The sequence below is a fragment of the Ovis aries genome, chromosome 22 (genome assembly GCF_016772045.2).
Source record: "Ovis aries strain OAR_USU_Benz2616 breed Rambouillet chromosome 22, ARS-UI_Ramb_v3.0, whole genome shotgun sequence".
NCBI classification, from domain to species: Eukaryota; Metazoa; Chordata; class Mammalia; order Artiodactyla; family Bovidae; genus Ovis; species Ovis aries.
Genome location: NC_056075.1, coordinates 23026043 through 23053118, shown reverse-complemented (window position 1 = coordinate 23053118; position 27076 = coordinate 23026043). Strand labels below are relative to the sequence as shown.

General features: G+C 44.1%; 1 protein-coding gene across 1 annotated transcript in view; it reads left to right on the top strand.

Moving 5' to 3' along the window:
* ARL3 (ADP ribosylation factor like GTPase 3) overlaps nucleotides 1–23573 on the top strand; it is a 30285-nt gene extending 6712 nt beyond the window's left edge. Inside the window, exons 3-6 of the mRNA NM_001162553.2 lie at nucleotides 2967–3083; nucleotides 12342–12392; nucleotides 13974–14159; nucleotides 23296–23573. Coding sequence (NP_001156025.1) covers nucleotides 2967–3083; nucleotides 12342–12392; nucleotides 13974–14159; nucleotides 23296–23343 — 402 coding nt within the window. The 3' untranslated portion in view covers nucleotides 23344–23573. The remainder of the gene's footprint in view (nucleotides 1–2966; nucleotides 3084–12341; nucleotides 12393–13973; nucleotides 14160–23295) is intronic.
* Nucleotides 23574–27076: the final 3503 nt, after the last annotated feature.

Here is a 27076-nt window from a genome sequence, read left to right as displayed (position 1 = left end):
ACGATTTTTTAAAAAGAAATCATTTAAATGTATATGTCTATACATATCAAGACACATCAGTTCCCTCAGATCTAAGTGATTCCTTTTTAGAAATAGCCTTATCTTCTCTGATTTCGAAATCAGTACATATGGAAAATACAGAGAGCACATAAAGAAAAAAAAAACAGAGTACCCTGAGAAAAACCACTTTTAGTATATATTTTTCAGACTTCATAAATACAAACGTATGTCAATTTTTAAAAGAAAAAACCCAATTACTTTTATTTTTTTAAGCTTACCTCTTATTTTATTTTTATTATTTATTCAGCTGCTCTGGTTCTTAATTGCAATATGTGGGATCTACTTCCCTGATCAGGGAATGAACCCGGGCCCTCTGCATTGAGAGCACAGAGTCTTAGCCAGTGGACCACCAGGGGAGACCCTACCCATATTTTAAAATCCAGTCTCATCAACCCTCCTCTTTCCTAAGGCTAAGCAAGCAAAAGCCAAGGCTGGTGGTACTCCCAGCATAGATGTTGCAGATGAGTCCTGCCTGGAAGAATCCTCGTAGGTTTCTTTAGGGCTCCTCTCCTACAAGGAATCCTGAGAAAACTTGACCTTTGGCCAGGCCTTTGGGCTTCCTAACTAGCGACATCCCTGTTGGTCTTACTTTGCAGCGTTTGAACAAGAGGTTTTAGCAAAACCAGAGTTGTTTAGCAACTCTGTTGCTGTTCCTGTTGCTGTCCTGCGATGAGCTCAATGTCCTGTTTGAATGGCCATGCTGGTGTGTATACTTGATGGCCAGCGAGTCTTACTGATTCGCAGCTCTTTACAGAAAAGTCATTTCAACTGCTACCAAATGAGCAATTTTACAGCTTCTGAACAAATTTAATGTATAGCCTGAGGAGGAGCAAATTACAGTAGTCTAGCCTAGACAAGCTGAAAACACCTATTAGGGTGTCAGGATTTCTGCCAGAAAAAGAAGAACTAAGTTGTTGTTGGTTTTTTTTAAGTATTAGAGATAGGCTGTCTCTCTCAAGAGCACCACTGAAATGAGGAGGTCAACACTGAGAGCAGGAACATGAAGTCCTAGTTATGGACCCCAAGTTCCAGTTCTAATTTTCAGGCTCTGTTTGATGTATTACTATATTACATCAAGGTTTTGTATTTAGAACAAATGTATTTTTGTATTTAGTCTTAAAACATACCTATGATGTGTTTTTTTTTCATATTAGAAAAAATAATAGATGCTCATGGTAGTAAATTTAAAATATGTAAATATGTAAAATCGAGAAACTAGATATCACCTATAATGCCCAGTCAGACATAACCACTGTTAACATTTGAAATTGTATCCTTTCAGGCTTTTTCTTTCCCCATTTATGGTGGGTATGTTGAAAATAAAAAGTGAAAAATGGCTCATACAGAGTATACTATTTTGTATCATCTGTTTCACTTCATAATAACGTCTTGAACATCTTTCTACGTTGTTCTGTGTGTCAGTACTAAGACAGTACATGTCTCTAAATGTTTGCACCCGTTCATTATTATTTCTTTAGAATAATTTCTAGTAGATTTGTTAGGTTTGGTGACTTACAGACTTTTAAGGCAGTTAACATATGGTCAAATTCCAGGATCTACTCTTATTTATTCCCTCATTCCAGAAAGGAGTCATTGTTACTGGGTCTGACATTTAATAACGTAGTTAAGTGTAGGATTTTTAAATGCATAAAAGTGGTTTTGTCAGTGAGTCAGAATGAAGCTGCCTCTTACAATAAGCATAAGCCACTTCCCTTAAGAGTTCTAACACTTCTAATTTACCCAGTCATTGGCATTTTCGAGGAGCTGTAGTCAACATCATCCCCAGTTGTCCTCCAGTGACTGACTATCCTTGGTGGAAATTGGGTGGCTGTGTTCCCCTACCCTTGCCTGTGCCTTGTCCTTCTGTGGTGGCAAGTTGCCAGGAGAGGCAAATGTTTGTGGAGGCATCTCCAGACCCACCTAACTCCAGCTCTTTTGGATGAAATGTCACTTCCATGGGAGCAAGCTGTTGATCGGGTTTTTCAAATCCTGATTTCACGATGTCGTTCTTGCCAGAAGATTTTTTTTCTTTTTTTATTCTTGCTTATAAAATGCCTTCTCTTCAAACCCCAAAGTTCTTGTTAGTTTGTTTCTCTGCACCCAAACTCCCAGCTCACCATTCTGTCTGCCCCTGATTGGTTCACTGGCCCCAAAGTTCCACCTGGCATCACTGTCCTGAAAATGAATCCTTTCAAGTTCATCAGAGATAACCTACTAAAGAACAGTTTCATATGCTCATCACCACCCGCACGAGGGCTACTACTCCAGTTACAAACCAGCCTCCCCCTCTGTGTCCTGAGTTCAGCTCTTTCCTTTTCCTGATCAGTTCATATGAGAGAATTTTCTTTCATTTTGGGTTGTTCTTGAAGAATCCAGTCTTCCAGGGTGTAGCTCTTGACTCTTTTTAAATTTCGCACTTGTTCTGTTCTGTTGAGCCTGCAGATTCGTCTTTGTTTGTTAGTTACATGTAATATCCTGTTAAATGTTACCGTCTTGAGGACTGATGGGGATTGAAGGTGGTTTGTGTTGATTATCTGAGTAATTCTCATTCTCAGTAGTGGCACGTGTGTGTGCACTCAGCATGATGTCATGAGCACCGACTCTGCCCCGAGTGATGGGAACATGTGTAAATACATTTTTCTTCCCTATCAGAGCAAACTGTTTTCAATATCATCTGTTTCTTATCCTGCAGAGTATCTCAGAATTAATAAATAACATAGCTGGTAAATGTACCTTTGTCAGAAATGTGATCTCAAAGTCTAGTAAAACTTGGTGTGTGTTTTTTTTTAATTGAAGGATAATTGCTTTACAGAATTTTGTTGTTTTCTGTCAAACCGCAACATGAAGCAACCATAGGTATACATATACCCCCTCCATTTTGAAAAAACTTGGTGTTTTTGTTTCAGGGTTTTAACATCAAAAGTGTACAATCACAAGGTTTTAAACTGAATGTCTGGGACATTGGCGGACAGAGGAAAATCAGACCATACTGGAGGAATTATTTTGAAAACACTGATATTCTTGTAAGTACTCCTTCAGATTCATCAGTTCATAATCTCTTCTGCCCTGTCCTACTAACATTTACCCTGTGATGATCTATCCTGTCAATAATTCCATCGCCACAACATTGCTGTCTGCCACAATGAATTTAGGGCTAGCAGACAGATTGTGGAGCTTTGTGTAAGATATTTTGTTGTCGCTCGGTAACAGTGTAGTGCCCACACCCACGCTGGCAAATAAAAGTATTTACTAATTACCATAGTGATTGGAACACAGAAAAGTCAGAGGAGTGAGCCACTGACTCTGTCACTCCAAGAAAATCAGTAAGTCAGGTATATCCCAAAGAGAGCAATCAAGACAGTGAAGGTCCGAGAAACCAGGATGTATGAGAAATGGTTGAAAGACCTGAAGATGTCCTTCCTGGAAGAGAAAGTGCTTAGAACTGTTTCCAGTTAGTTTCATTGTGACTAGTTCTAGAGGACCGGGCAAGGAGCACTTTGGGGATTGTTAGGGTTTAACGCAGAATAAGGACAAAGTTTCCTATAATTGTGACTGTCCAGAAGTAGAAGAAGCTGCTCACACACTGGGATTCCTAGCTCAGGCAGCATTCACGCAGGCAGAGGCTGAGTCGAGCTCCCTGCTCACTGCCAAGTTCTCTAGAACTACTGTTTTAGGATTCTTGGAAATTTCACTATGTATGATTTATCCGACACTTCAGTCTCAGCTCCTTCAGCTCCCCTCCAGTGAGCTTGTCACCCACCCCACCTCAGCCACTCACTCTCACGGTCATACCCTAAAACCAGGGCCTCTCGTGAGCTTGGGTAGGAAAAATGTTGCATAATATTTCCTTTAACCTCTGACTGAAAGCTTGAATTTAATTATGATGAGGGACAATAAGCTGCAAAACACATTGATATCTTCAGAGCCAACAGAACTCGCCTTGCATCTCAGACAGCTTCCCTCTGTAAGACTGCTTCCTAACAGGTCTCTTTCTACCAGCTCGCTCCTATCAGCGTGCACACATCCTGTAGTTGCTCATGTTTAAAACAAAGAACTCATCTTCCTGTACATCCCCCCTCTAGATAATGTCCCATTCCTCAGCCTCTCTTTATAACAAACTCCTTGAAAGAGTTTTCTGTGCTCTCTGTCTTCACTTCCTCTCCCTGCAGGCACCCGGAACCCTCCATTCAGGCTCACTGAGAATCCTTAGTGTTGAGTCCCATGTTCAGGTTTCATTACTTATCTCACTTGAACTGTCAACCCATGAAACAGAGCTGGAATGCTGTCCTTGAAGCACTGTCTTTCTTTGGCTTACAGAATTCCATTCTGTCTTGGTTTTTCTCTTGTCTCACTGGCTTCTTGTTGTTGTTCAGCTGCCCAGTTGTGTCTGACTCTTTTCGACCCCATGGACTGCAGCACGCCAGGCCTCCCTGTCCCTCACCATCTCCTGGAGTTTGCCCAAGTTCATGTCCATTTCATTGATGATGCTGTCCAGCCATCTCATCCTCTGACACCCACTGCTACCCCTCCTCGGTCTCCATCACTGTCTTTTCCTTATCTCCCAGCCTCCAAATGTTGGAGTGCCCAAGTTCAGGCCTGTGCTTTTCTTCTCTTAAGTCTCAGCTTAGGTGACCTCATCCACTTCCAAGGTGTGAATCACCACCTACGTGCTGCTGAGTCCCAAACTGTTCTCTCCAACCCGCAACTCAGTTTCATATACAGCCAGCTAACTATTTGACATCTGCACACCAGTGGCTAGTAAGTCACTTCAATCTCAGTGTATCGAAAGCCAAATTCCCCTCTTCATCCACCTGTTCCCAAACCTGCTTCTCCTCCAGTCATCTCAGTGAATGGCAGTCCCATTCATCCCAAAACATTAGACTTATCCTGGGCCCCTTTTCCTCACTTCCCGCCTCTGCTCTGTCAGCCAAACCTGTCAGTTCTACCTTCAAAGCATTTCTGGAATCTACCCACTTCTCACCACCTCCACTGCTAGCGCGCAATGGTTGCTGCAGTTTCATTCTAACTAGTTTCCTAAGTTGTGCCTCGCCTCCCCAAAGTCTCTCCTCAACACCATAGCTGTAGTGATCCTATCAAAACACATGCTTCCCAGCTCAGAGGAGAAGCCAAAGTTCTTGCAGTGGCCCACAAAGTGCCCACCCAGCTGCTGGCTTCTCTTCCCCTCTCACCTGGTACAGCCACACTGGCCTCCTTGCCATTCCTAGAAGACAGGCATGCTCCCACCTCCAGGCCTTTGTCATCACTGTTTCCAATGGTAGAATTCTTTTTCCTTAGATATTCTCATGGCATGGTCCCTCACCTCAGGCACATCTTTATATATTGCCTTTCTCCCCCACTGGAATGTAAGCTCCATGAAGACAGGAACTTTGCCTTTTTTTTTCCCCCAACTATTATATCCCCAATGCTTAGAAAAGTACCAAATAAATGAAATGGATCATCGTTATAGATGGATTCTGACATTAGGTAGAATGTGGAGGTCTATAACTTCTAAATTCCCTTTCAGCTCTCAGGTTCTGTGGTTCTGTATCATTGTGGTCAAGTCCAGGGGCTTATTAATTCTGTGAACTGGATGGAGCATCTGCTTCACAGAGGGTTTATGAGAAGTAGTAAATTCATTTATTTATCACAATTCTTAAATGGGAAATAATACCAAAATGTAAAATTGAACTATCATCAAATCAGTAAACTCAGTTGAGGTACTATGGGCATCACAAAGGCTCATCATATTTCTGGTCTGTGGTGAAGATAAGTTCCAGTATATTCCTGGTGCCAAGTTGAAGATTTAAATGGATAAGAAGATGAGACATATCCATCCATCCATTTATCCATCTATTCAGCCAACTATTCTTCCAAAATGTATTATATACCTTCTAGGAAAACAGAAGACAAATGTTGGGGGGAAAAGAAAAATTTTCCCTGTAATTCAGAAAGAGACTTCTTCTGTAATCTCAAATAATGTATCTGGCTTTGAAATATCATTTTAGAAATTTTCAAATTTATGTAGAGGTCAAAAAAGTAATGTAATGAAACCCTTAATTTCACGTCTGACAATTTTGTTTCATCTCCCTTACCACCACTTTATTTTTTTAAGTATTTTAAAGCAAATACAAGCCATCATATTATTTCACTTACAAATACCTGAAATGTAGAAATCAGTCTTTAAATTGTGATACGAAACTACATGTTAGAAAAACTAAACATTCAGTCTTTCAAATCCCAAAACTCAACAAGGAAACTCCTGGAACTAATAAGTGATTATAGCAAGTTTGCAGGATATAAGGCTAGTTTAAAAAAAGCTATAGATTCAAGTCAAATCATTATACCATACACCTTAAAGAGTGCTCTATGCCAATCATATCACAATAAAACTGGAGGGAAGAAAAAGCTATAGATTCTCTTCTGCTTTTTTGAGTCAAGAGTAGGGGAAGAGCAGGTGATTGAGAGAAATCACAGTTCTATCTGTTCACCTGCTCCATTAGGTACTTTGAAAGAAATGTCCAAATAAGAGCTCTATATAAGGACGTTAATGTCTGCAAGGCTCCATTGAAAGGTCTCAGAAACTTCTAGGTCAGAGTAACTTTAAATTATTCTAACACCTTGAGGATAGACTGCAAGGGAGTTGTGATATGATCCTGTATTCTGCACTCCCCATTAGCTGAGAGAGCATCTGGGAATTATCGTAAAGTCAGTTCAGAATAACCCTACAGGAGCTTTCTCCAGCTATACCACACTGCCAGTATCCGACAATATTTTGGATTCAGAGTCAAACCTTTTGTTATTTTCCAGTGTCGTTTGAGATTAAACAAGTCTTGAGGAGCAGCTGAGTCCCCAGGGTTAGATTCTAAGGCCCTGTAACTCTTAGCCTGTCTGGTCGTTTTGTAGCAGCTTGGAGTGGCAGTGGTGATGGGTTATATTGGTTGTTTGTCTGTATTTAATAGTCTTCCACTGTTGGTTGAAAAGACCTATTATCCTAGACTCCACGCTGCCTAGAAGAGCAGGGTTGAGGCTTGACACATTTCGTTGCCTGGTTAACTCTTTTCAATTCTTTCTAGAGTGCCATAATAGATTCTTGCTTTAGAGCAGGTGTCGACAAAGTGATCCAGCCTGCCTCTTGTTATTGTATAGCTCGTGAGCTAAGAATGGTTTTCACATTTTAAATTATTGGGGGAAAAAATCAAAAGAATAAGATTTCGTGACACTTGAAAATGATATGAAGTTCAAATTTCAGTGCCCATAAATAAAGTTCTTAGAACACAGCCATGTCCATTTTTTTTTTTCTTTACACACTTTTTATGGTTGCTTTTGCACTGCAACAGCAAAGTTCAATAGTTGTGAAAGGTTATATGGGCCACAAAGCCGAAAATATTTACTACCTGACCCCTACAGAAAGAGTGCCAACTCTCACTTTCGAACATTGTATATTTCTCTGGAGGTTTGAAAGAATCAGAGCAACTCCTAAAAGTACAGAGTTATTCTCAGGAATGATGACACTGAGAACATCTGACTTCAGCTTTATTAATTTGGGGGAAGTGACTAAGAAATTAACCCTGAGGTATGACAGAAGGGAGGGTATAGGATGCCTTCCCTTTCTCTCATGCCAGGAAATAACAGCCTTTTGATAGGTTAAAAGCACATCACTTTTTTTCAAGGTATATGTTAATATTACTACCAAACTTCATTTACTTTATCATTATTAGTCTTATGTTTAAGCACATTATTAGTCTTATGTTTAAGCACAACATAGTTTATAAAATTTGTCATCGTTTTCATATCCAAATGACATCAAGTGAAATAGAGCTCCACAACCGTCTCTTGTATTATCTCTGTCATATCAATGCTCACACTTTGAGCGTCAGTACTACTGGAGCACATAGAACTGAAAACCACAGATTATCCAGATTATTATTAACCACAGATTATTATTAACCACAGATTATTCCTTGCCAGTCAGGTTCAGCCTCCTCTTAGACTTTTGCTCAGGCTATCAATAAAAAGCCACACTTTTTAGTGTCATCTCTTCTTGTCTCCGCCTACCCCTCTGGTGGAGAAATACTTAGGAGCAATAACTTGGCCAAAAGGTGGCAGCAGGAGGGAGGAGGCCCAGAAGCAAAAGGAGAAACACAGAGCCCTCCATTCACATGCTGGATAATCAGTCTCCAGATAATGCAGAGTTGGCTGAACTTCCATCCAGAAGAAAATCTTTTCCTCTAGGTGATCTTCCCTCAACCAAATAAAAATGTCAAAGTCGTTGCCAATGAAGGTGTGAATTGGCTTTGCTTAAAGCATCATTCTCGGGGAGGGAGGTGGGAGGGGGGTTCATGTTTGGGAATGCATGTAAGAATTAAAGATTTTAAAATTTAAAAAATAAAAAACTAAAAAAAAAATAAAATTAAAAAAAAAAAAAAGCATCATTCTCATTCTGAGTGCCATGGATTATAAGTTTTGGAGTAGGTTTATGACAGTTTTTGAAGATCCATAGTGTTTTATAAGATCAATTAAAAGCACTGTATTTAACTTTCTCTGATACTGAGTGTTTTTTGATTATCTGTTTTTGGATTAAATTTAAATATATATATATATAGTATGACTAGCTTAACACCTATGTTATTTTTTTTAATACCTATGGTATTAATGAAAAAAAGAAAGGAAGAAAAAGAGGCTCTTCATAACCATAGCGGGGAGCTTCCCTGATGGCTCAGACAGTAAAGAATCTCCCTGCAGGAGACCTGGATTCAATCCCTGGGTCAGAGAAGATCCCCTGAAAAGGGAATGGCAACCTACTCCAGTATTCTTGCTTGGAGAATCACAGGAACAGAGAAGCCTCTGTCCACAGGGTCGCAAAGCATCAGACACAGCTGAACAGCTAACACTTATCCTTAGCTATTGCCCAGAAACACACTTCCATGAAGAAACCAGACAGTGCTGGGGAGGGGGTTACTAGGAGAAGCATGTGCCACCACAGAAAAATAGATTTGTGGGATCATTAGAGACTGGCTTGTGCTTATGACTTTTTCACTTGGCCCTTTTAATAAATGGGGCAGTGTTTTATAGCCTTCCTCCTGGAATTATGGTATGGTAGTTTTCAAATTTCATAAAAGTTATGTGAGAAAAATGCTAAATGATAGGGAGAATTTATGTACAGCTTAGGAAAATCCTCCTTTTGAATCTTTTAATGAAAATGTTTTTGTGAAATTTCATGTCAAAGCAATAAATAGTAATTTGAAAGTGAAAGTCGCTCAGTCATTTCCGACTCTTTGCAACCCCATGAACTATACAGTCCATGGCGTTCTCCAGGCCAGAGTACTGGAATGGGTAGCCTTTCCCTTCTCCAGGGGAACTTGCCGACCCAGGAATCGAACTGGGTTCTCTTGTATTTCAGGTGGATTCTTCACCAACTGAGTTATCAGGGAAGCCCAAGAAGTAATTTAGCACATAATTAAAACTTCCTTCTTATTGACTTTAAGCCTCTGAATTCTTTGGTATTTGACTGGTCATTTTTCTTTGTCTACTGTTAAAACTCTTTTTGGTTTCTGATTATTCTCTCCCATCTGTCTGTTTTTAATCTTATCAAACATTAATTTTTTTTTTAAGTTTATTTATTTATTTGACTCGGAGAAGGCAATGGCAGCCCACTCCAGTGTTCTTGCCTGGAGATTCCCAGGGACGGGGGAGCCTGGTGGGCTGCCGTCTCTGGGGTCGCATAGAGTCGGACACGGCTGAAGCGATAGCAGCAGCATTTATTTGACTGCATCAGGTCTTAGTTTTGGCATGCGAACTCTTAGTTGCAGCATGTGGGATCTAGTTCTCTGACCAGGGATCGAACCCAGACCCCCTGCTTTGGAAGTGTAGTGTTAGATACTGGACCTGACTGTATCTTTTTTTTTTTTTTTTTTGGCCTCACCGCACAGCTTGCAAGATCTTAGTTCCCTGACCAGAAATTGAACCTAGGCCCAGGCAGTGAAAGCCTTGAATCCTAACCCCTAGACACCAGTGAATTCCCATTAACTGTATCTTTAGTTGTATTCTCAGGCTCTTCTACTGTTACCTTCTTGCTCACACTTTTTGCTCCCAAGCACATGTTTTCCTGCTTTGTAATCTGAGCCCAGATCTCCCTCCCAGGCATCACCTGACCCTTCTCCCCTCCCAGACATCATCTTCTCCTTCTCTTGTCTGAATATCCTTTTAATCCACTCTAGACTCCCAAGTAGTTCTCATCAGATCTTTTGTATTGAGGTTCACCCTCCCATTGCATTCCTTCTTTCTACATCTGTGTTTATACTGTGTGTGCTACTTTGAAAATATGAGACACACCAGTGGAGAAATAAGCTACCAGCATGTTCTGCAAAGTGAATTATCACACAGTATCAAATTTTGTATCTCCGTGGTATGCACTGACATTGAGTCAGAATAATATTAACAATAACAATAATAAGACTACAAATAAGTACTGAGACCAAACACATCCATCCTTCCTCTTCCTGTAATTCTCCATGAAGGAAACACAAGTGAAAACATAGGGTAGTCTTCAGAGAAAAGGCTGAACCTGGTCCCTGGCATAATGTTTAACACTAGCGACTCGAAATGAGAGTGCAGCCTGGCAGGCTACAGTCCATGGGGTTGCAAAGAGTCGGACAGGACTTAGAGACTAAACAACAATAACTTAAGCAAAGGAATTTTAATTTTTTTTTTCTTTTAAGAGAGTGCAAGTTTTCAGAGTAGCACAGAATTATAAGCCTCGTAAAGGTGGGAGCTGAAGATTGTTTTTCATTGTGTTTTTAAATGAATATGTTATTTAAAAAGGATGTTTCCATTATGCCTTTAGTTTAATAACAATTCTAACTTCCTTAAAGAGAGTTTGAAATTTTGATAACTTTTAAGATTAGCAACTGGGAGAACATTTAATACACTGATTTAAAAAAGGACTACAAAATTATATACCTAATTTTCTTCTTAAATTTCCATATGAAGAAGAATTAGAAGGGAACTTTCATAGGAAATTAAAATAATGAATGTTCTTGGGTTCTGTAACTATAGGTAATTTTTCTTTCTTTTTTGGTCTTACCTAATTTCCCTTATTGTTATATTGATATTATTTATGCAATAAATAAAATACAGTGATGGGCGAGAAAGCTTGGGATTTGTGATTTACAGTAAATCTCAAAACTTCTCTTACTTTGGCAAAGCCTCTATACCTGCTGTTTCCAGTATTTGATCTGAACCTCCCAGCCTCTGAAGGTGGGAATGGGAGGGACATCACTGGAACCTGAAGACAGCTTACAGCTCATAATTAAAATGGCATTTCCAGAAGGACGACGTTCGAGCACTACAGGATTCGTAAATGCCTCCAAGCACCGTCCCTTCCTTTTTGGGACACAGAACAGCAGAGTGTTTAAGAACAACTGAGGGGACTTCCCTGGTGGTCCAGTTGCAAAGACCCTGTGCTCCCTACGCAAGGGGCCCGGGGTTTGATCCCTGGTCAGGGAGCTAGATCCCACATGCTGCCACTAAGAGTTTGCAGGCTGCAACTAAATGTTGCGCATGCTGCAACTAAAAATTCCGAAACTAAGATGCGGCACAACCAAATAAATAATTTTTTTAAAAACTGGGTACTTTACTGTCACCTATGCTTGAGTTTGAATCTCCTTTTTGTCATGTACTAGATGTGACTTGGGCCAAGTTACTTAACTTCTTTGGGCTTGTGTTTATTTACGTATAAAATGGGATAAAAATGAAATCTAGGGACTTCCTTGGTTGGCTGAGTAATTAAGACTCCACACTCCCAATGCAGGGGCCTCAGGTTCATTCCCTAGTCGAGGAACTAGATCCCAAATGCTGCAACTAAGAGTTTGCATGTTGCAACTAAAGATGCTGCATTTTACAGTACAAGTAGACCTGGCACAGACAAGTAAATAAAAATAGATATTGAATGAAACATATCTCATGGAGTGATAATGAGGATTAATAAAGTAAATCTAGGATAAAGAATGCTTAGTGAATTCCCATTAAATGTAGCTATTTTTATCCTGCTTGGCTCCCCTTACTTCTTACTTTGGAGCCTTGCCGGAGGTATCTTCTGGGCATCTTAATTAATTAATCAGTTTATTTTGTGTCCACTGTTGACACGAGTGACCAGCTCAGCTTCTGTATGCTGTGCTAACATGAACTCTGCCGATGAGGAATCATCTGCTCCTTCGCTAGAAACTGCCCTGTCTTTTTTCCATATCTGCTCATTGAAATAACCTTCTTCTTTCACTTTACAGATATATGTAATTGACAGCGCAGACAGAAAAAGATTTGAAGAGACAGGTCAGGTAAATAATTGTTCTGTTGAGATATTTCCCAAACAACTGGGTATTCATTAATTGACTTTGTAAATGTATAAGAGTGAGGAAAAGTATTTTTTGTTTAACCTTTGCAGTTTAAACAAGACAGTCATTCTGGCAAGCAGGCAAAATACCACTTGCCTAAAAAGAAATTAGTTGAGAATTCTTTAAACAATTTTTCGTTTAAAGGCTTTTAGTTTTAATCAAATTAAATAAACAAGATATAAGCAAATGGAACTTAACACCATGCCCAAAAGCTCTCCAGGTTTCTTCCCAGGCCACAGAGAAGTGAACCCAAAGGACAGTTCACCTACCATTTCTATGTGCATTTTTTTCAATACCAACTTAATTGATCTGAGGGTAACTTGGACAAATTAGAAGGTATGGGAAGAAATATGCAAGCCAAGACTAAGCTGCTCTTCTTTCCAAGCCAAGAGATAGGTATACTTTGAATATTGCTTCTAGTGCAGGGTGCATGTCAGTGTGATTACATGATACGATTAGCAAATGCAATTTTACATAGAGACACAATGGATATAGACCATTTTACCCAGGCTGACTACTAAGTGAGCAATAGCATGGACGTCTTTGCGGAAGCGTACTTATATTTTTACTTTTTAGTACAGCCCTTGGCCATTGACCTAAACTACCACACGTGGCCTTCCAAAGGTAGCAGAGTCCCCATGTTTAGGTTCCTTTTTCCTGGAAATTAGTTTGAGAACTCGCCTGGAGACAGCCCTTCTCCCTTCCATACCTTGATGATTTCTGGACCATCACTCATGTGAACCAACGCTACACATGAACTTGGGGCTGAAAGGTGTCAGACAGAGATCTGCCCGTCAAACCATTCAGTTCTCTCTGACAGCTCCAGTGTTTAAGTGGCTAAAGTGTGGGTCGAGGGAGGAAGGGATGGGTCCTGGCTTTTAGTAAGTATATACCTTCTCCCGGACTTGTTGCAGACAGAATTAACATACAGTTTAGATCCCAAACAATCACCTAAAACTCAGAGACCTTGTCAGATAGACTAATGCAGTTACTTTAGGATGTGGATTTGAGGAAATGTAATGCACATGCATGCATGTTTTGGAGATAGAGATTGATGAACCAGAATTATAGTCTCTAAATCAACTGTCATTTTTATTCAAGTTTTTAAAAATATATATGTATCTGTACATATATACGTATGTATATGTGTGTATATATATGCATTGAAAGTTATTTGCATATAATAACCTTGGGTAAGTTTTAAATGTCTAACCACAACTTTTGTTCTCCCTTGAGTCTCTCTAAGTATGATTTATGAATCCCCCTATAACAGAACTACCTTATTAGTAGGAGCATATGTAGATTCCTGGGCCCTGGCCTAGACTTTCCAAAGTCAGCATCTTTGGGTTGGGCCCAGAAATCTGCCAGGGGATTCTTCCACATGCTCAAGTTTGAGAACCACTGCCCTTGAAAGTTGCTAGTTGATCAGCTTAACTTTTATTTAGTTTCGATTCAAAGTGCATGGTTAAATATCATAGATTTCCTCCCCCCCACCCTTCCCCATCTATTCCCCAAATGATCCAGGAACTAGCTGAATTACTGGAGGAGGAAAAGCTAAGTTGCGTGCCCGTGCTCATCTTTGCTAACAAGCAGGATCTGCTCACAGCAGCCCCTGCCTCTGAAATTGCAGAAGGACTGAACCTGCACACCATCCGCGACCGGTTCTGGCAGATCCAGTCCTGCTCAGCTCTCACGGGAGAGGGCGTTCAGGTGAGGTTACTGGAGGGCTCGGTCACCTGGCAACCCAGGTAGCCTGTCTCATTGGTTGCGCGGATCTAGATAGAAAAAGATGTAAAACAAATAGCCTTTGATGGGCAGATGAACCATTCCAGGATGTGGAGGGCCTGGAGGCGTCTGATTCTTTCCTACTTAGCAACCAATCTGATATCATTAACTGGTCCAGGAAAGCCAGAGATAAACCACCCCACACAAGCAACAAGCTGCCCCATTGGGGAGGAGGTCGGAACAGAAGATTTCAAAACTGCTTTCCCAACTCTGGGATTCTCTGATGACTGGGCTGAGGGTTTTGTGTTGCATCTGGTATTATGGATGCCAACACCAATGCTCTGTTACCTGGCACTCTCAAGGTAGCAGAGCCATCAGTCACACACTAGTTATCCTAGAAGTGTTTTGTTTTTTTCTGTTGGCTGTCTCCACTGCCCTCAGGGTTGGTATCTATTTCCTGCTGCTTTGGGTTGGCATCCCACAGCGAGACTTCTGCCGCCTAAAAGCCTTACGCTTTACACCGAGGAACTGTGTACTGGAAGAGCAGGCTCCCCTTCATTTGATATTAATTTGGGACAGAACACGATGGTAACCCAGACACCAGAGAGGCAGTATCCTCAAAGAATGATCAACCGTTGCAGCTCCCATGTGTCCTACCAAGCAACCTCAAGCCAGCCAACCCTTGAGTCAGCCCTCTAGGACTACTTCTTGATTCTGAAGCCCCCAGCACGCCCCATATGCCCCATTTTCAACATCTGGTATACCTGCCAGGGTGGTGACGCAGTGCCGTGATAACGGGACAGTACCGCTCCAGGGTGCTGTGAGGGAGCAACAGTGTCTAGAGAGATGGCGTCTCCCCGCATTGCCGTAGGGCACGTGTCTCTGGTAGTGTGGCCAGTTTGCTTTTCTGTAATCTTGGTGTGTTGGGTTTGGTTCTCCATCGTTGTCTGGCAGCCTCTTTCCATTTCCCTCCTAACACTCTTCTTCCCTTTCCCTGCAGATATTTGACAAATTTGATCGCTTTTATCTCCAGCAAATAATCACTTCCTAGAGTTATCCCCTGGAGAAGGAAATGGCAACCCACTCCAGTATTCTTGCCTGGAGAATCCCATGGACGGAGGAGCCTGGTGGGCTATGTCCACGGGGTCGCAAAGAGTCGGACACGACTGAGCGATTTCACTTCACTTCACTTAGAGTTATCTCACTTGTTCCATCTGTGCGCTGCCTGTTTTTTCCCCTTTGTGTTACATAGACTGCCGGGGACCCTTCTGTGCTTTGCCGCTGGGTCTGAGGGCAGACCAGTTAGCGCAAGACAAGCACCCCTGCTCCAAACCCTTCCATCCCTGCTCTCAGAAGCTCTTGGTGTGGGGGGGGGTGTGTGTGGGGGGGTGTGTGTATGTGTGTGTGTGTGTGTGTGTCAGAAGCTCTTGGTGTGTGTGTGTGTGTATGTGTCAGAAGCTCTTGGTGTGTGTGTATATGTCAGAAGCTCTTGGTGTGTGTGTGTGTGTGTGTGTGTGTGTGTGTGTGTGTGTGTGTGTGTGTGTGTGTGTGTGTGTGTGTAGGTGTGTTGATGTAGCCAGAGGTTGTTTCAGCTATGTCCCCAAAAGGGAAGCTGGAGCTCTGTGAGGCTCTGTGAGTCTCTGTGAGATTTTAGGTTTGGGGAGGGAGCAAGTGTTAAGTCTCATCTATTTCCTTTCTTCTTTACTAGATTATGGTTATAAAGCAATATATTCTTGGGAATTCCCTGGTGGTCCAGTGGTTAGGACTCCGTATAGGGGGCCCAGGTTTGATCCCTGAGCAGGGAACTAAGATCCCACAAGCCCCACAGTGTGTTCAAAAATATGGAAAGCAATATATTCTCATTGTTAATCATATCAAAGTACTACATAAAATTAAAAACTAAAAAGTTCTTTAATTTCCTCTAATCCCACTCAGCAATGAAATGATCATTGATAGTTTTATTCTTCTCAGGTCTCCTCTATAAAATTACAGTCACATACATGGTTGTATGTATCTATCAGGTTTTGAATTAACTGGTCACTTTTCAGCTTAATTTACAAGTTGGTCCAACAAGTCTGTTACAACCCAGGATGTTTTTGAATAGGTAAATTCTGATCATTTTATTTAGCTTTTCACTTTTAAACAAAAATCAAGTTTTCCCTAAAGTATTTCTCTCAGTTGTGCATAAGATGGCGCTCATGGGGCCTAGGGTTATTTTGGTGAGGGTAAGGCCCAGGAAAAGAAACAGCTTTCTTGTGTTTGTACAGACCACTTCAGCAAGAGGACTATGCCCCTCTAAAATTGTTTAGAGCCCAAATATAGAAAGTAGAGGATCTTGAGTTTGGGGATTCTAAAGGTGGAGGTTAAGAAAAGAAATGCATTTTGTATGCATACTCCTAAGAAAGTGGGAATTGACAGCTGTGTGATCTTTTTTCACTTGTCCAGAGTGTCAAAAGGAAGAAAAACCAAAGCTGGAATTAGCAGCGAGGCTCTTGTTTCTTCAGCCAGCCTTAGGGATATGAAAAGGAGGAACTAGGGTCCCCTCAAATCAGACTTTAGAGGAGCGGCATTCAGGTCAAGGGCTTCCTCGGAGGAGGTGGGAAGACGAGGTGGTCATTGTCTTCCCACCCTACACCCCTCCCGCCCTGGCTAGGCAGAGTTGAAAATGGACTCCCTGCTCCCAGCGGTCAACTGCCATAGAAAGGGAGTTCCCTTTAAGCCACAGGATCTTCAGGCTGGGAAAGAGGCCTGAGCTACCAGACAGAGAGTGGGGGCAGGCAGGAATCAAGTCAGACAGTCCTGTATGGTTTGATTTTGTTATAAAGTTCTTCCCAGATCAGGGACTTTCAGCAACTGTGTTCACAGGAAGTGAGAGATCATGAGAGATCCAGCAAAGAACCATGAGCAAGAAAAATAATGATCTGATATGGAGGAGAAATAGTTTGAAGGTCACTTAATTAGTTTAGTAGATAGTACCATGGTGTATAGAATTGGGTAGTTAAGACTGGGATTTCAAGGTTAATGAGATTAGATATGGTTAATAGAATGATATAAATTTAGAGAATTTAACCATTATTTGAAATGGGTTATTTAATAAAAATGTTAATTAAGAAGGGAATCTGCTGTCTATTGTCCTCTAATGGCAACCTTTGGGGACTGGAGAAAGGTCGTGGAATTTTCTGTGGAAACAACATTCATTGTGAGGCACTGATGACCACGTCCCTCTTAGGTAATACCTTTGACCTAAGCTCTTGCCCACTCAGCCAATTTCTTGTTTTTCATTTGAAAAAGAGTTACCTAGAATTCTTTTCCCTGTATTGCTTAGTTCAAGAGCAGGCCTTTTAATGACTCGTACTAATTAAGGCTTTAAGTATTCCTAAAAATGAAAGACTTTACTTTCAGACAGAGATTCTGTGAAAAAGTTACTTAAAATTCCTTAACTTCCTATCTCATCTTCCCATTCTACCCTCCCCACCCATGGCCCCCCTGAAAGCTGGTCTGCAATGGGGAGAGCTACCAAAATGCTCAGTCGTGATGGGGGTCAAGCAACTGGGACCACAGCGCTAATGACCCTGAAAGAAAATATACAGAAGTCAAAAAAAAAAAAAAACCTGGAATTTCTGTTACTGTTCCAGATATTTAAAAACAAGTATCTTTTTACATTGTGTTTAAGTGTATGCCTGATCAAATGCATTTGCGAAACCTGTCCTGTGCTGATAAATAACCCTTGAGTGGGTGAGTCGGGGGAACAGATCTGCTAGGTGAGGAGACTGCTCGGGCAGGGACCTCATTTCTCCTTAGCCAAGCAGCTTAAATACATGATTCGAGATTGTGGAAGTTAGTGATTCCTGAGATGGATTTTGGGTTCTTGTTCTACCTGATATTCTGATGGCAAATACGTGCAGTAGTTATAAGGAGGACAGGCAGTCCCTGGCTCTAGATGTGGAAATTGGCTTTTGCGGGCTTCTAGAGAGTTGCACGGAGAAGGCAATGGCACCCCACTCCAGTACTCTTGCCTGGAAAATTCTATGGATGGAGGAGCCTGGTAGGCTGCAGTCCATGGGGTCACGAAGAGTCGGACAGGACTGAGAGACTTCACTTTCACTTTCCACTTTCATGCATTGGAGAAGGAAATGGCAACCCACTCCAGTGTTCTTGCCTGAAGAATCCCAGGGACGGGGGAGCCTGGTGGGCTGCTGTCTCTGGGGTCGCACAGAGTTGGACACGACTGAAGCGACTTAGCAGCAGCAGCAGAGAGTTAGGAAATGGTCTTTGTTTGCCTGACTGACGGTGATGAGGAGGCAGCCCATCACGTAATTAAAGCAGGTTTTCAGGGGAAGCTGTCGAGAGCAGAGGCAGGTAAGGGGCACTAAAAGCTGAAGGAGAGCATCAGTCTTGGAAACGCTGTCAGGGAGAGCCCCGTAATCCAGAGGAGTGGTCAGAGAGACCTAGTTATGTCAAGCAGATGAAGGCAGGGCAAAGAGAAACTGAACTGTGTCCGGGAGGGAAAAGCCACGGCCCCCTCCGGCAGACCCCCTTGCAAACACGGGGCAGCCTCCATCTGCATCCAGGGTTGCCAGGGCTTCTCGTAAACAACACCTAACCCTGGGACTCTTCTCTGCTTTTCCCTGGGTGTCTGGAAAATAGTGAACAAAGGATCTGGCTGAGAGTCAGAGAAAGGTGTAGAGAAATCAGTCCCTCTTCCACCTGCAGACCTGAATGTGAATCCCAAACCACAGCTCTCCCTGGCAGTGGCAGTTTCAGGTGTTTGGAGACATTGCCTCCACAGAACATTGTGTGTGTGTGTGTGTTTAATTAAAACTATACTGCTTTAGAATTTCCTTTCAAAGCAGAGATCAGCAGTTTCAACCTGGGCTCTAACCTTAGTCATAACAGAGATCTGCCTACACCAATAGCTTCAAGCTAGCAGAAGGTTCTCCTGGGTATCGCTCTGCATGCCCCCACCTCACGTCCATACCTTCTTTTCACATCACTCCCACATGCCCTGTCTTCCTTCTCTGAGCAGAGCCGTAATCCGGCTCACAGAGCTCTCACCTTCACAGAAAGGGCCTCTAGCCATCTGAGTCCTGACGTGTGAGCTGGCCTTCAGAGTGCTTCACAGATGAACCCTAAATATTCACTAGCCCAGGTTCTTGTTTTTGTTTCTTTTTCCTTGATCTGAGGGAACCTTTTTTTTAATATGCCAACAGAATTTCAATATTTTTTTAAAAATAACATTTACAACTTCTTTCTAGGCCTGGTTCAGTTATTTTTGACTCCCAGGGTGTATGGAACTCCTTATCTGCAAGTCAGACCTCAGGTTTATTTTTAAATTTTCAACCCTCTCTGTAGACTAAGAAAGCAAACTTGGGCCATGCAATTTTGCTACCTCTCTGGGGCAGTGCCTTTTGTCACCAGAAAAAGTATTAATAGCAAGCAATATTTTATGTATGCTGCCTCCAGCTGCTCCTTGACCCTGGGGGCCCAGTGGCACAAAGGAATAGGCTGCATTGCTCAGCATGGGCCTGAGCAATTACTGATGTGACGGTGTAGTCCTCGTGGCATTAAACAACCAGACCCACCCAACCATGGCTGCCACTGCTCCCTTCCTACCACTGAGCAGTGACGGATGCATTGCAGAGAGATCAGAGTATGAGGGGTGCACTCTTCCCATAGAAAGGGCATCACGCCTTTAATCCCGAAATGGAGAGATCTGTGATCAAGCAGGTTTCCACCCATGTGGTTAGGGGCCACCTTCCATTTTTCCCAGTGGTTAGTAGGGAATAATCCCATGACATGGTAGAAGTTATTTCCTCTGCAAGAGGCCAGAGAAAACTCAGTATTTGAGGTTCAGTGTCTCTCCTTAGTCTCTAGTATTGAATTGAAGCCAATCAATTCAAATTCAGTTTCAGCAAGGTTGGTCAGGGGGAGGTGCAGTGGAGGAAGAAAGGGAGGACTATACCGTGAGATTGTCAGCCCTGTGAGGAAGATCCAGTTTGCAGAAATTTGGTCAAACCAGTTGACAGTAAAGGTTCAGCCCTTAAACAAACCTACGAGTTCATGTCCTTCTTTGGAAGCAGAGCAGTAACCTGCCTCAGGTAGACTATCACCTTTTTCTCAGTCGTCTGTTTAAAAGAAAATCAAAGCCTTGCTAAATTAAGGCCAGAGTGATGTGGCTGCTGATTTAAGGTTCCTCCTCTTGCAATGATGTTGTCTTTAAAGAGAGAGATTCCGCTGGAGATGGCAGGCTTGCAGAGAGTTAATATGCTGGGATCATGCTGCGAGATAAAAATGTAGGATTCCACAAGTATCAGTACGTGGCAACCTAGGAATCTTGAGAGGTGAGTGGCCAGAAACAGCTCCTGGCACCTTCAGAGCTGCAGTAGAGCCACGCCGGGTGCTTGTCTGGGGCTGTTCCATCTCATGCCCCTGTGTTCAGCTGAAAGTCATAAGAAAAAAACGCAGTTGCACCTTCTGCCAGCTTGAGGGTAAGCTCAGCTTCTCCCTGAGCCTGAGGCAGAGCCCCTCCCCCGGCACTTGCCCACAGTCATTGAGAAACCGTCAGCGGTGTACTAGTGTGGGCGCTGGGGCTGGATTGCCTGGGTTCACAGCCCGCCTCTGCCACGCATTCTTCTGTGCCACCATTTCCTCATCTCTAAGTACCTACTTCACAGGGTTGTTACAGGGATTAAAAGAGATCAATTAAGTGTCTGCTACTGGGTTGGGAAGATCCCCTGGAGGAGGACCATGGCAACCCATTCCAGTATTCTTGCCTGGAGAATCCCATGGACAGAGGAGCCTGGCAGGCTATGGTCCATAGGGTCGCAAAGAGTCGGACAGGACTGAAGTGACTTAGCAGGCAGGCAGGCCAGCCATCATGCGAAGTTCTGTAAACACCACCCCAAGCCAGTCTGGCATGGACCCTCCCCTCAGGAATCTTTCCCTGCCAGTGGGCACCTTAGAGGTAATATCCTTGTTGACTGTTGCCTCCCTGACACCTCCCAGCTCCAGTTCAGGTTCTCCTCTGGGCAGTAACAGGAAAGGCACAAACCCCCAGCCTCCAAACACTTTAGATGGGACAGCCTTTCCAAACCAGAGCAGAGTTAAGTCTTCCAGCTTCCCACACTCCAAGTTGCAGGCAGCAGCTATGGAACGTGCCCCGCCCGCTGGCCCCCTGCCAGCAGGTCAGCTGGTGGGGCCCGACCTCTGAGCGCCCTCTGCTGGCAGGACTGGAGCTCTCACACACATCTGGAGGACACGCCCCTCAGCAGGGCTCCCCATTTAAATCCCCTCTGCCTCCATAACAGATACCCAATAGAAAGCTGCCCCTCACCCTCCACATTCTGCCTTGGGTTCCTGCAGCTGAGTAAATATTTTTCCTATCTCTTTGAGTGCATTCATGTTGAGTTACATACAATAAAAGACGCCCAGCCCCCTCTGTAATCAGCCATAAAACAAGAGGGAAGACAGTATTCAGTGGGAACACTGCTCTTGATTTCTCTAAGATGATTTGATAAAATAGTGCAAGTCTCTATAGAGCAGGAAATATTGAGGTACGCACCTTTGATGGTGTTTGTGCGGGTTCCTACAGATGGAAAGTGCCACGTAAGTGCTGAGCTATTCACCTTTGAAGGCAAAGAGAAGATGGTTATCTTATTCATCCCTCTTTTATTTGTAAAATCTTTTTTGTCTCCTGGCAGGTGATCTTTTTTTTTTTTTCCTGGAAACCAATTAGCTCCTAAAATTAAACATCCTTCTCTTTAAATTAGTCCTTTTCATAAAAATGGTCTTAAAATTGGCCTCAGCTTTTCAGAGTAAGCAGCTGACCCACTTGTAATTGGAGTCCACCTTCTCTCACCTCGCCTCCTCCCCACCCTGGTCCCTGCTGCTGCCAGGTGCTGTCCACCTTTGTGTGGTTTTGTGCAGAGGGCCATGGCCAGCCTCCCCAAAGGTCTGCTCTGGGACAGCCATCAGATATTCTGCTTCTCCCAACCAAGTGCTCTGATGGCAACTGGCGGAGTTTTAATCACTGTAAATTCAGGTTATGGTGAGATTAGCCAGGAGATAGGATGCCGGCTGGTTGTGTTGCCGTGATGTATTGTTTATGGGATTAATGCTCCGAATGGCCAAGGGTGTCAGCTGATATTTATTGCTTTAAGCTGTCTCAGCTGTTCAGGTTCAACGGCTAGCTCCCTGGTCACAGGAAATGCAGGGCTCTGAATGTCATGTATGCCCTGGGATGTCCATGTGTGACAGAAGCAGGGGAAAAAGAGGGGGGCGCCTTGCAGGAGCCTCCTTCGATTTTATTCTGGGCTTCTGAGAATTCCGCGCAACTCTTGGGGTCACAGAGATTCTGGGGAAAGAGTGAGAGTTCAGGGATGGGTGGGCCTGGCATCCACAAGATACGCCACCTGCCAGGTGGCTGTACGTAGACATTGTGTGGATTTTACCTCTGTCCTCCTCCAGCCTTCTAAGAGAGGACACGTTCAAGGTTACTGTGCCTTTAAGGGAACCTTCTCCCCAGTCCCTCTGCTTGGTACTGCTTAAAGCTGCAAGAACTAGGCCAGGCCTCTTTAAACCTTCCCTGGTGCTGCACAGAGAGAAATGAATACACATTGCCCCAGTGTGTGTCTAGTAACGCACACTGCAGTCAGTTTGTTTTTCCAAAAAGAAATTTAATTTAGCCCAAGTGTACACTGTCACACTGTAAACACACCAGGGCACCAGAAGGGTGGCTTATTATTGAATTTAATGCCCTAGCAAAGGTCAGCTTTTAGAAAAAGCCAAAAATGGCTGGAATCTGTCCTGATAGCTCCTCAATCAGGCCTGGGATCCAGGCAGATGTGTTTATTTTTTCAGAGGGAGTTCCTGAGGACCCATCTCAAGTTCAGGCTCTTGACACTCCCCCTCCCATCTCCCTTCAAGCTCTTAGAGGCCTCCCCACTCCTCCCTAGGAGGTCACTGTCCCTGGTCACCCAGGTGGGCCCCTGGGCAGGCAAGTGCCATTGAGCCCGTGGTTGGGGACGGAGGCCCCAGGACCCTCTCTCTTTCCGCCCGAAGGCTGGAGTGTGTGGTGCCTTACTTAAAACTAACACTGCCTCTCTACCCCTTTCCCTCAAAGGACGGCATGAACTGGGTCTGCAAAAATGTCAGCGCAAAGAAGAAGTAAAATCTCAACAAATGGAGATGCGGGAGCTGCGGGAGCTGAATTCTGTCCTGAAAAACACTAATTTGCTGCTTTCTGACCAAATGTTTTTCCATCTGTGTACAGCTACAGCTGTATGAAGAGAAGGAGCAACATCATTTAAAAAGAATCCCCATTCCAGCCGTAGATTTAACTGATCTCTGAGGTTCAGTATCATTTTTCAAATAAAGGAATTATATTATTTCTTCTGCATCATTGAAATAGTATTAAATGTCTCAAAGCACATGATTAGAAAATGAGATCTTTTAAATGAGCAAGAGATTGCATTGCAGTTTACACAATTGCAGTGGGCTTTTTTCTTTCAAAAAAAAAAAAAAAAAACGGTGGGGGAGAGAGGAAGAGGACCACAGGCTGTGGTCATTTATTTCCTGACCTGTCCTTACTTTCCCCTGTGGTTTTGAAGCCAAGATAGTGTTTGCTCGCACTGGTCAGTGATTTCTACCATCACCCATTACCAGGGCTGCAGCCTGTCTGGGTGGGAAGCTGCAGGGGCCAGGGAGAGGAGGGGGAGGTGAGAAACAGCAGATGATTAAACCACCTTGTCATGCAGGTAAGAGACTATGTAATCCTCACCCTTTGGAAGGGGGGAAAAAAAGCCTTTCTTGCAGACAAGTCACCACAGAAACATAGCCCGTCCCCAACCCCCCAGCCAGCCACACAGGGAAGCAAATTCTTACCACTTTTGACTGTAATGACATCTGGAATGTAAGGAGAGGTGGGAGGTTTAATTCCAGAAAAATTACAAGGTCCTTAAAAAGCCCTCACATGGAGGGCTCCGGCTAGCGTAAACAGGCTTTCTCCAGTTCAATGGAGCAGTGAGCAGCTGACTCCGAGATTAGCTGCCTTCTCCACGGCCGTCCCATAGAAGGGATTTCTAAAGCTCAAAGAATTCTATGTTTAAATGATCACAATAGGCCGCTGCTATCAGATTTTAAAAATAAATGCAGCTTCACCACGAACCTGCTCCGCTGAGAAAAGCCAGGCAGATCGATCTTCAGAAGAGATCAATTTTTACAGTGCTGGCAACTTGGTGGTGTGGGCTGCTCAAGGGTGAAGAGGGCTTGCTGCCGGGAGGCACTTGGGTGGGTAGGGTTGTGGGGGCCTTGCCCAGAGAAGCCAGAGTCACCCCAGCTCCTGGTCCCCTCAGCCTCTCTCTAGCAAAATGTGTCCTCTGTTGATTGATCAGAGAGGAATGGCAGGAGATTTCTCCTGCCCTGTGTTGCAAAAAGAGCTTGTTTCCTTGAGCCTTAAGAAATCCCAGCTTCAGACAAGGGAAGGTGGGCCAGAGCATCCCTTGGCTTCCCAAGCGAGCTCTGTTCTGGTGCCTGGCCTCCAGGGTTTTCAGAGAATGAATAAGAGACCGTCCAGTAGCTGATAGGTCCCAGGCCAGCTGGTTTTCACATCACAGGAGGCAGCCCTTTCCAAACCCACCAAGGCATGTGAGCAGACTGAAGGGGTTGCTCCAGCCCCTGGCCCTCAGTTCTCAGCCTTTCTGGACCAAGTTGTGCCCATGAGGCTGAGGCATGGCCCGCTTCAAAGGCGGTCTGGGGTGAAAGTCATTAACAAGGCCAGACATGAAAAGGTGCCCTGGGGTGGCTATGGACAGACCTGTGAGGACTTGCAAAACAAAAGGTGAGGGTTTTTAAACCACTGTGAGCTGGCTGCTCCCTGCAGCCTCCATAGGGTTGTCTGTCTTACCCAAATGCCTTTAAAAGGAGGCAAAACAGAATTACAAGGGACCAGAAATCCCCCTTCTATCCGGCTGCAAATATGGCTCTAACACGTGAAAATGTTTTTTCCCTCCGAATAGTGCAGCACGGATGTTATCTGAGGGGCAAAATGCCTGCTTTGAGGTCTGCGATTTGCGAACACAGCTATGTGGAACTTGGACTCTAGCAGTGGATAATCTGTGAAATATTTTTGTCCTTTTACCACCAACTTAGGGAACTGTTTGAAAGGGCACCACCCCGCCCAGGGCCTCGGCCAGCAGGCAGAAGCCACTTGCCTTCGTCTGATAACAGCCTCTGTGAATGTTCAGCTTTGCTTTTCAGCTAAAGATACAGAGACATTGTGGATGTCACAGGCTTTCATCTTCCCTCTGAGCCCTACCAAACCCTCCCGGGGCTCACAGGGTAGATGAGAGGAGCCTAAAAATCGCAGAGTTTGAAAGCTCGCATTTGTGAAAACAAAATGCTTCTAAAGTCCCCTTTCCTCTCTCCCTAGTACCCACCTGCCCGCCCCTCGCTGTGGAGGACAAAATTGGAAGCTAGAGGGGGATGCTGGGTGTTTCCACTCCCAGGGAGTCTCAGTGGTGAGACTGGCTCTGGGCACGACTGCATCTGAATGTGCAGAGGGAGGGGAGAGGGGTGGAGGCCAGAGGGCAGGCCAGGCCTGGGACAGGGGCCCCAGGATGTGTGCTCAGACCAGCTGTGGGAAAAACTCCTTCCCCTCCCCTCCTCCCAACCTCCCCCGTGCGGCTCCTTCTGGCTGGCTTCCCCGAGCCCAGGGCAGCACACCCTTTCCCCTTCACTCTCCCTTGGTTACTATGGAAACAAGGGTGTCGTTGATGTGGACTGAGCTGGGGAACATGTCGGCGCACAGCTGAGAGTCAGCGATTATGCTGGCGGGTAGAGATGTGCCAGGGTTAAGGTCCGCAGCTCCCAAACTGCAGGAAGGACGTGGTCCTGCCTCCTCCCTCCCTCCCTCCCTCTCACTTCTCTCTCTCCTGGCTTTTAACAAATTTCTTTTATTCCCCTCTGGGCTAAAGCCGTGGCTATTTTTGCGCCACTCTGGGCCCCACCCTCTCTGTCGGCCGCTCCTTATCCGGCCTGGCCCAGAGGGTGACACCATGTCACCCTCGCCAGGACTCGTCCCTTGATTCCCGTCAGAGTTTGCTTTGATTTCTCTTTCCTTCTCAGGGGCTAGTTCTTACTTCCTTTTATTTTTAGCTCTGCACTCCATGTGGTTTCAGGGTTCAGTCTGCTCCATCGAAAAGTTCTTTTTTTTTTTTAGTATCTTTTGAAAATGATAATCAAAGGAAGGGACGTGGTATTTGGTCATGTGGAAAATTCAATGTATAATTTAGACGTCTGTCAAAAATCCGACAAATAAAATTTAGCTGAAATGAAGGCAGCCTGGAAAGCGTCGTGTCCTTTGCTAGAGAGGGGGGAGGGCTGCAGTGAGCTCGTCCTTTCAGAGGTCAGCATCTCTCAAGGTGCTTTCTGCAGGAGGGTGTGACACGAACGCCACCACCACCAATAAACATAACCCTTTATTAAGCCCTTCTCACATCACATCGATGTCATGGGGCGATGTCATGGGGCAGTAGTGTTAATCCCACTTTGCAGCTAAGGAAAATGAGGCACTGGCCTGGGTTAAGGCATTTGCCCAAGATCACAGAGTCATCAGTGCCAGTGGGCTGGGAAGCCAGGTCTTAAGGCAGCGGTAAACTGCCACCGCCCCCCCAGGACAAAGACAATAACACAATAAGGGCTCATTGTCTCAGCCCCCAGCCTTCCAAGTCCACACCAGGGGTCTTCTCTGATCAGTGCTGCTGGCAGGAGGGTGGCCCGGGGTGGGTAGGGAAGGGAGGCGGTCCCCTGTCCCAACTGTTGTTGTCCTCTGTCCCCACGGCAGCAGTTTTTTTTGTTTTTGTACCGCCCTTTGCACAGACAGAAAAAAAGGGAGAAATCAGGAA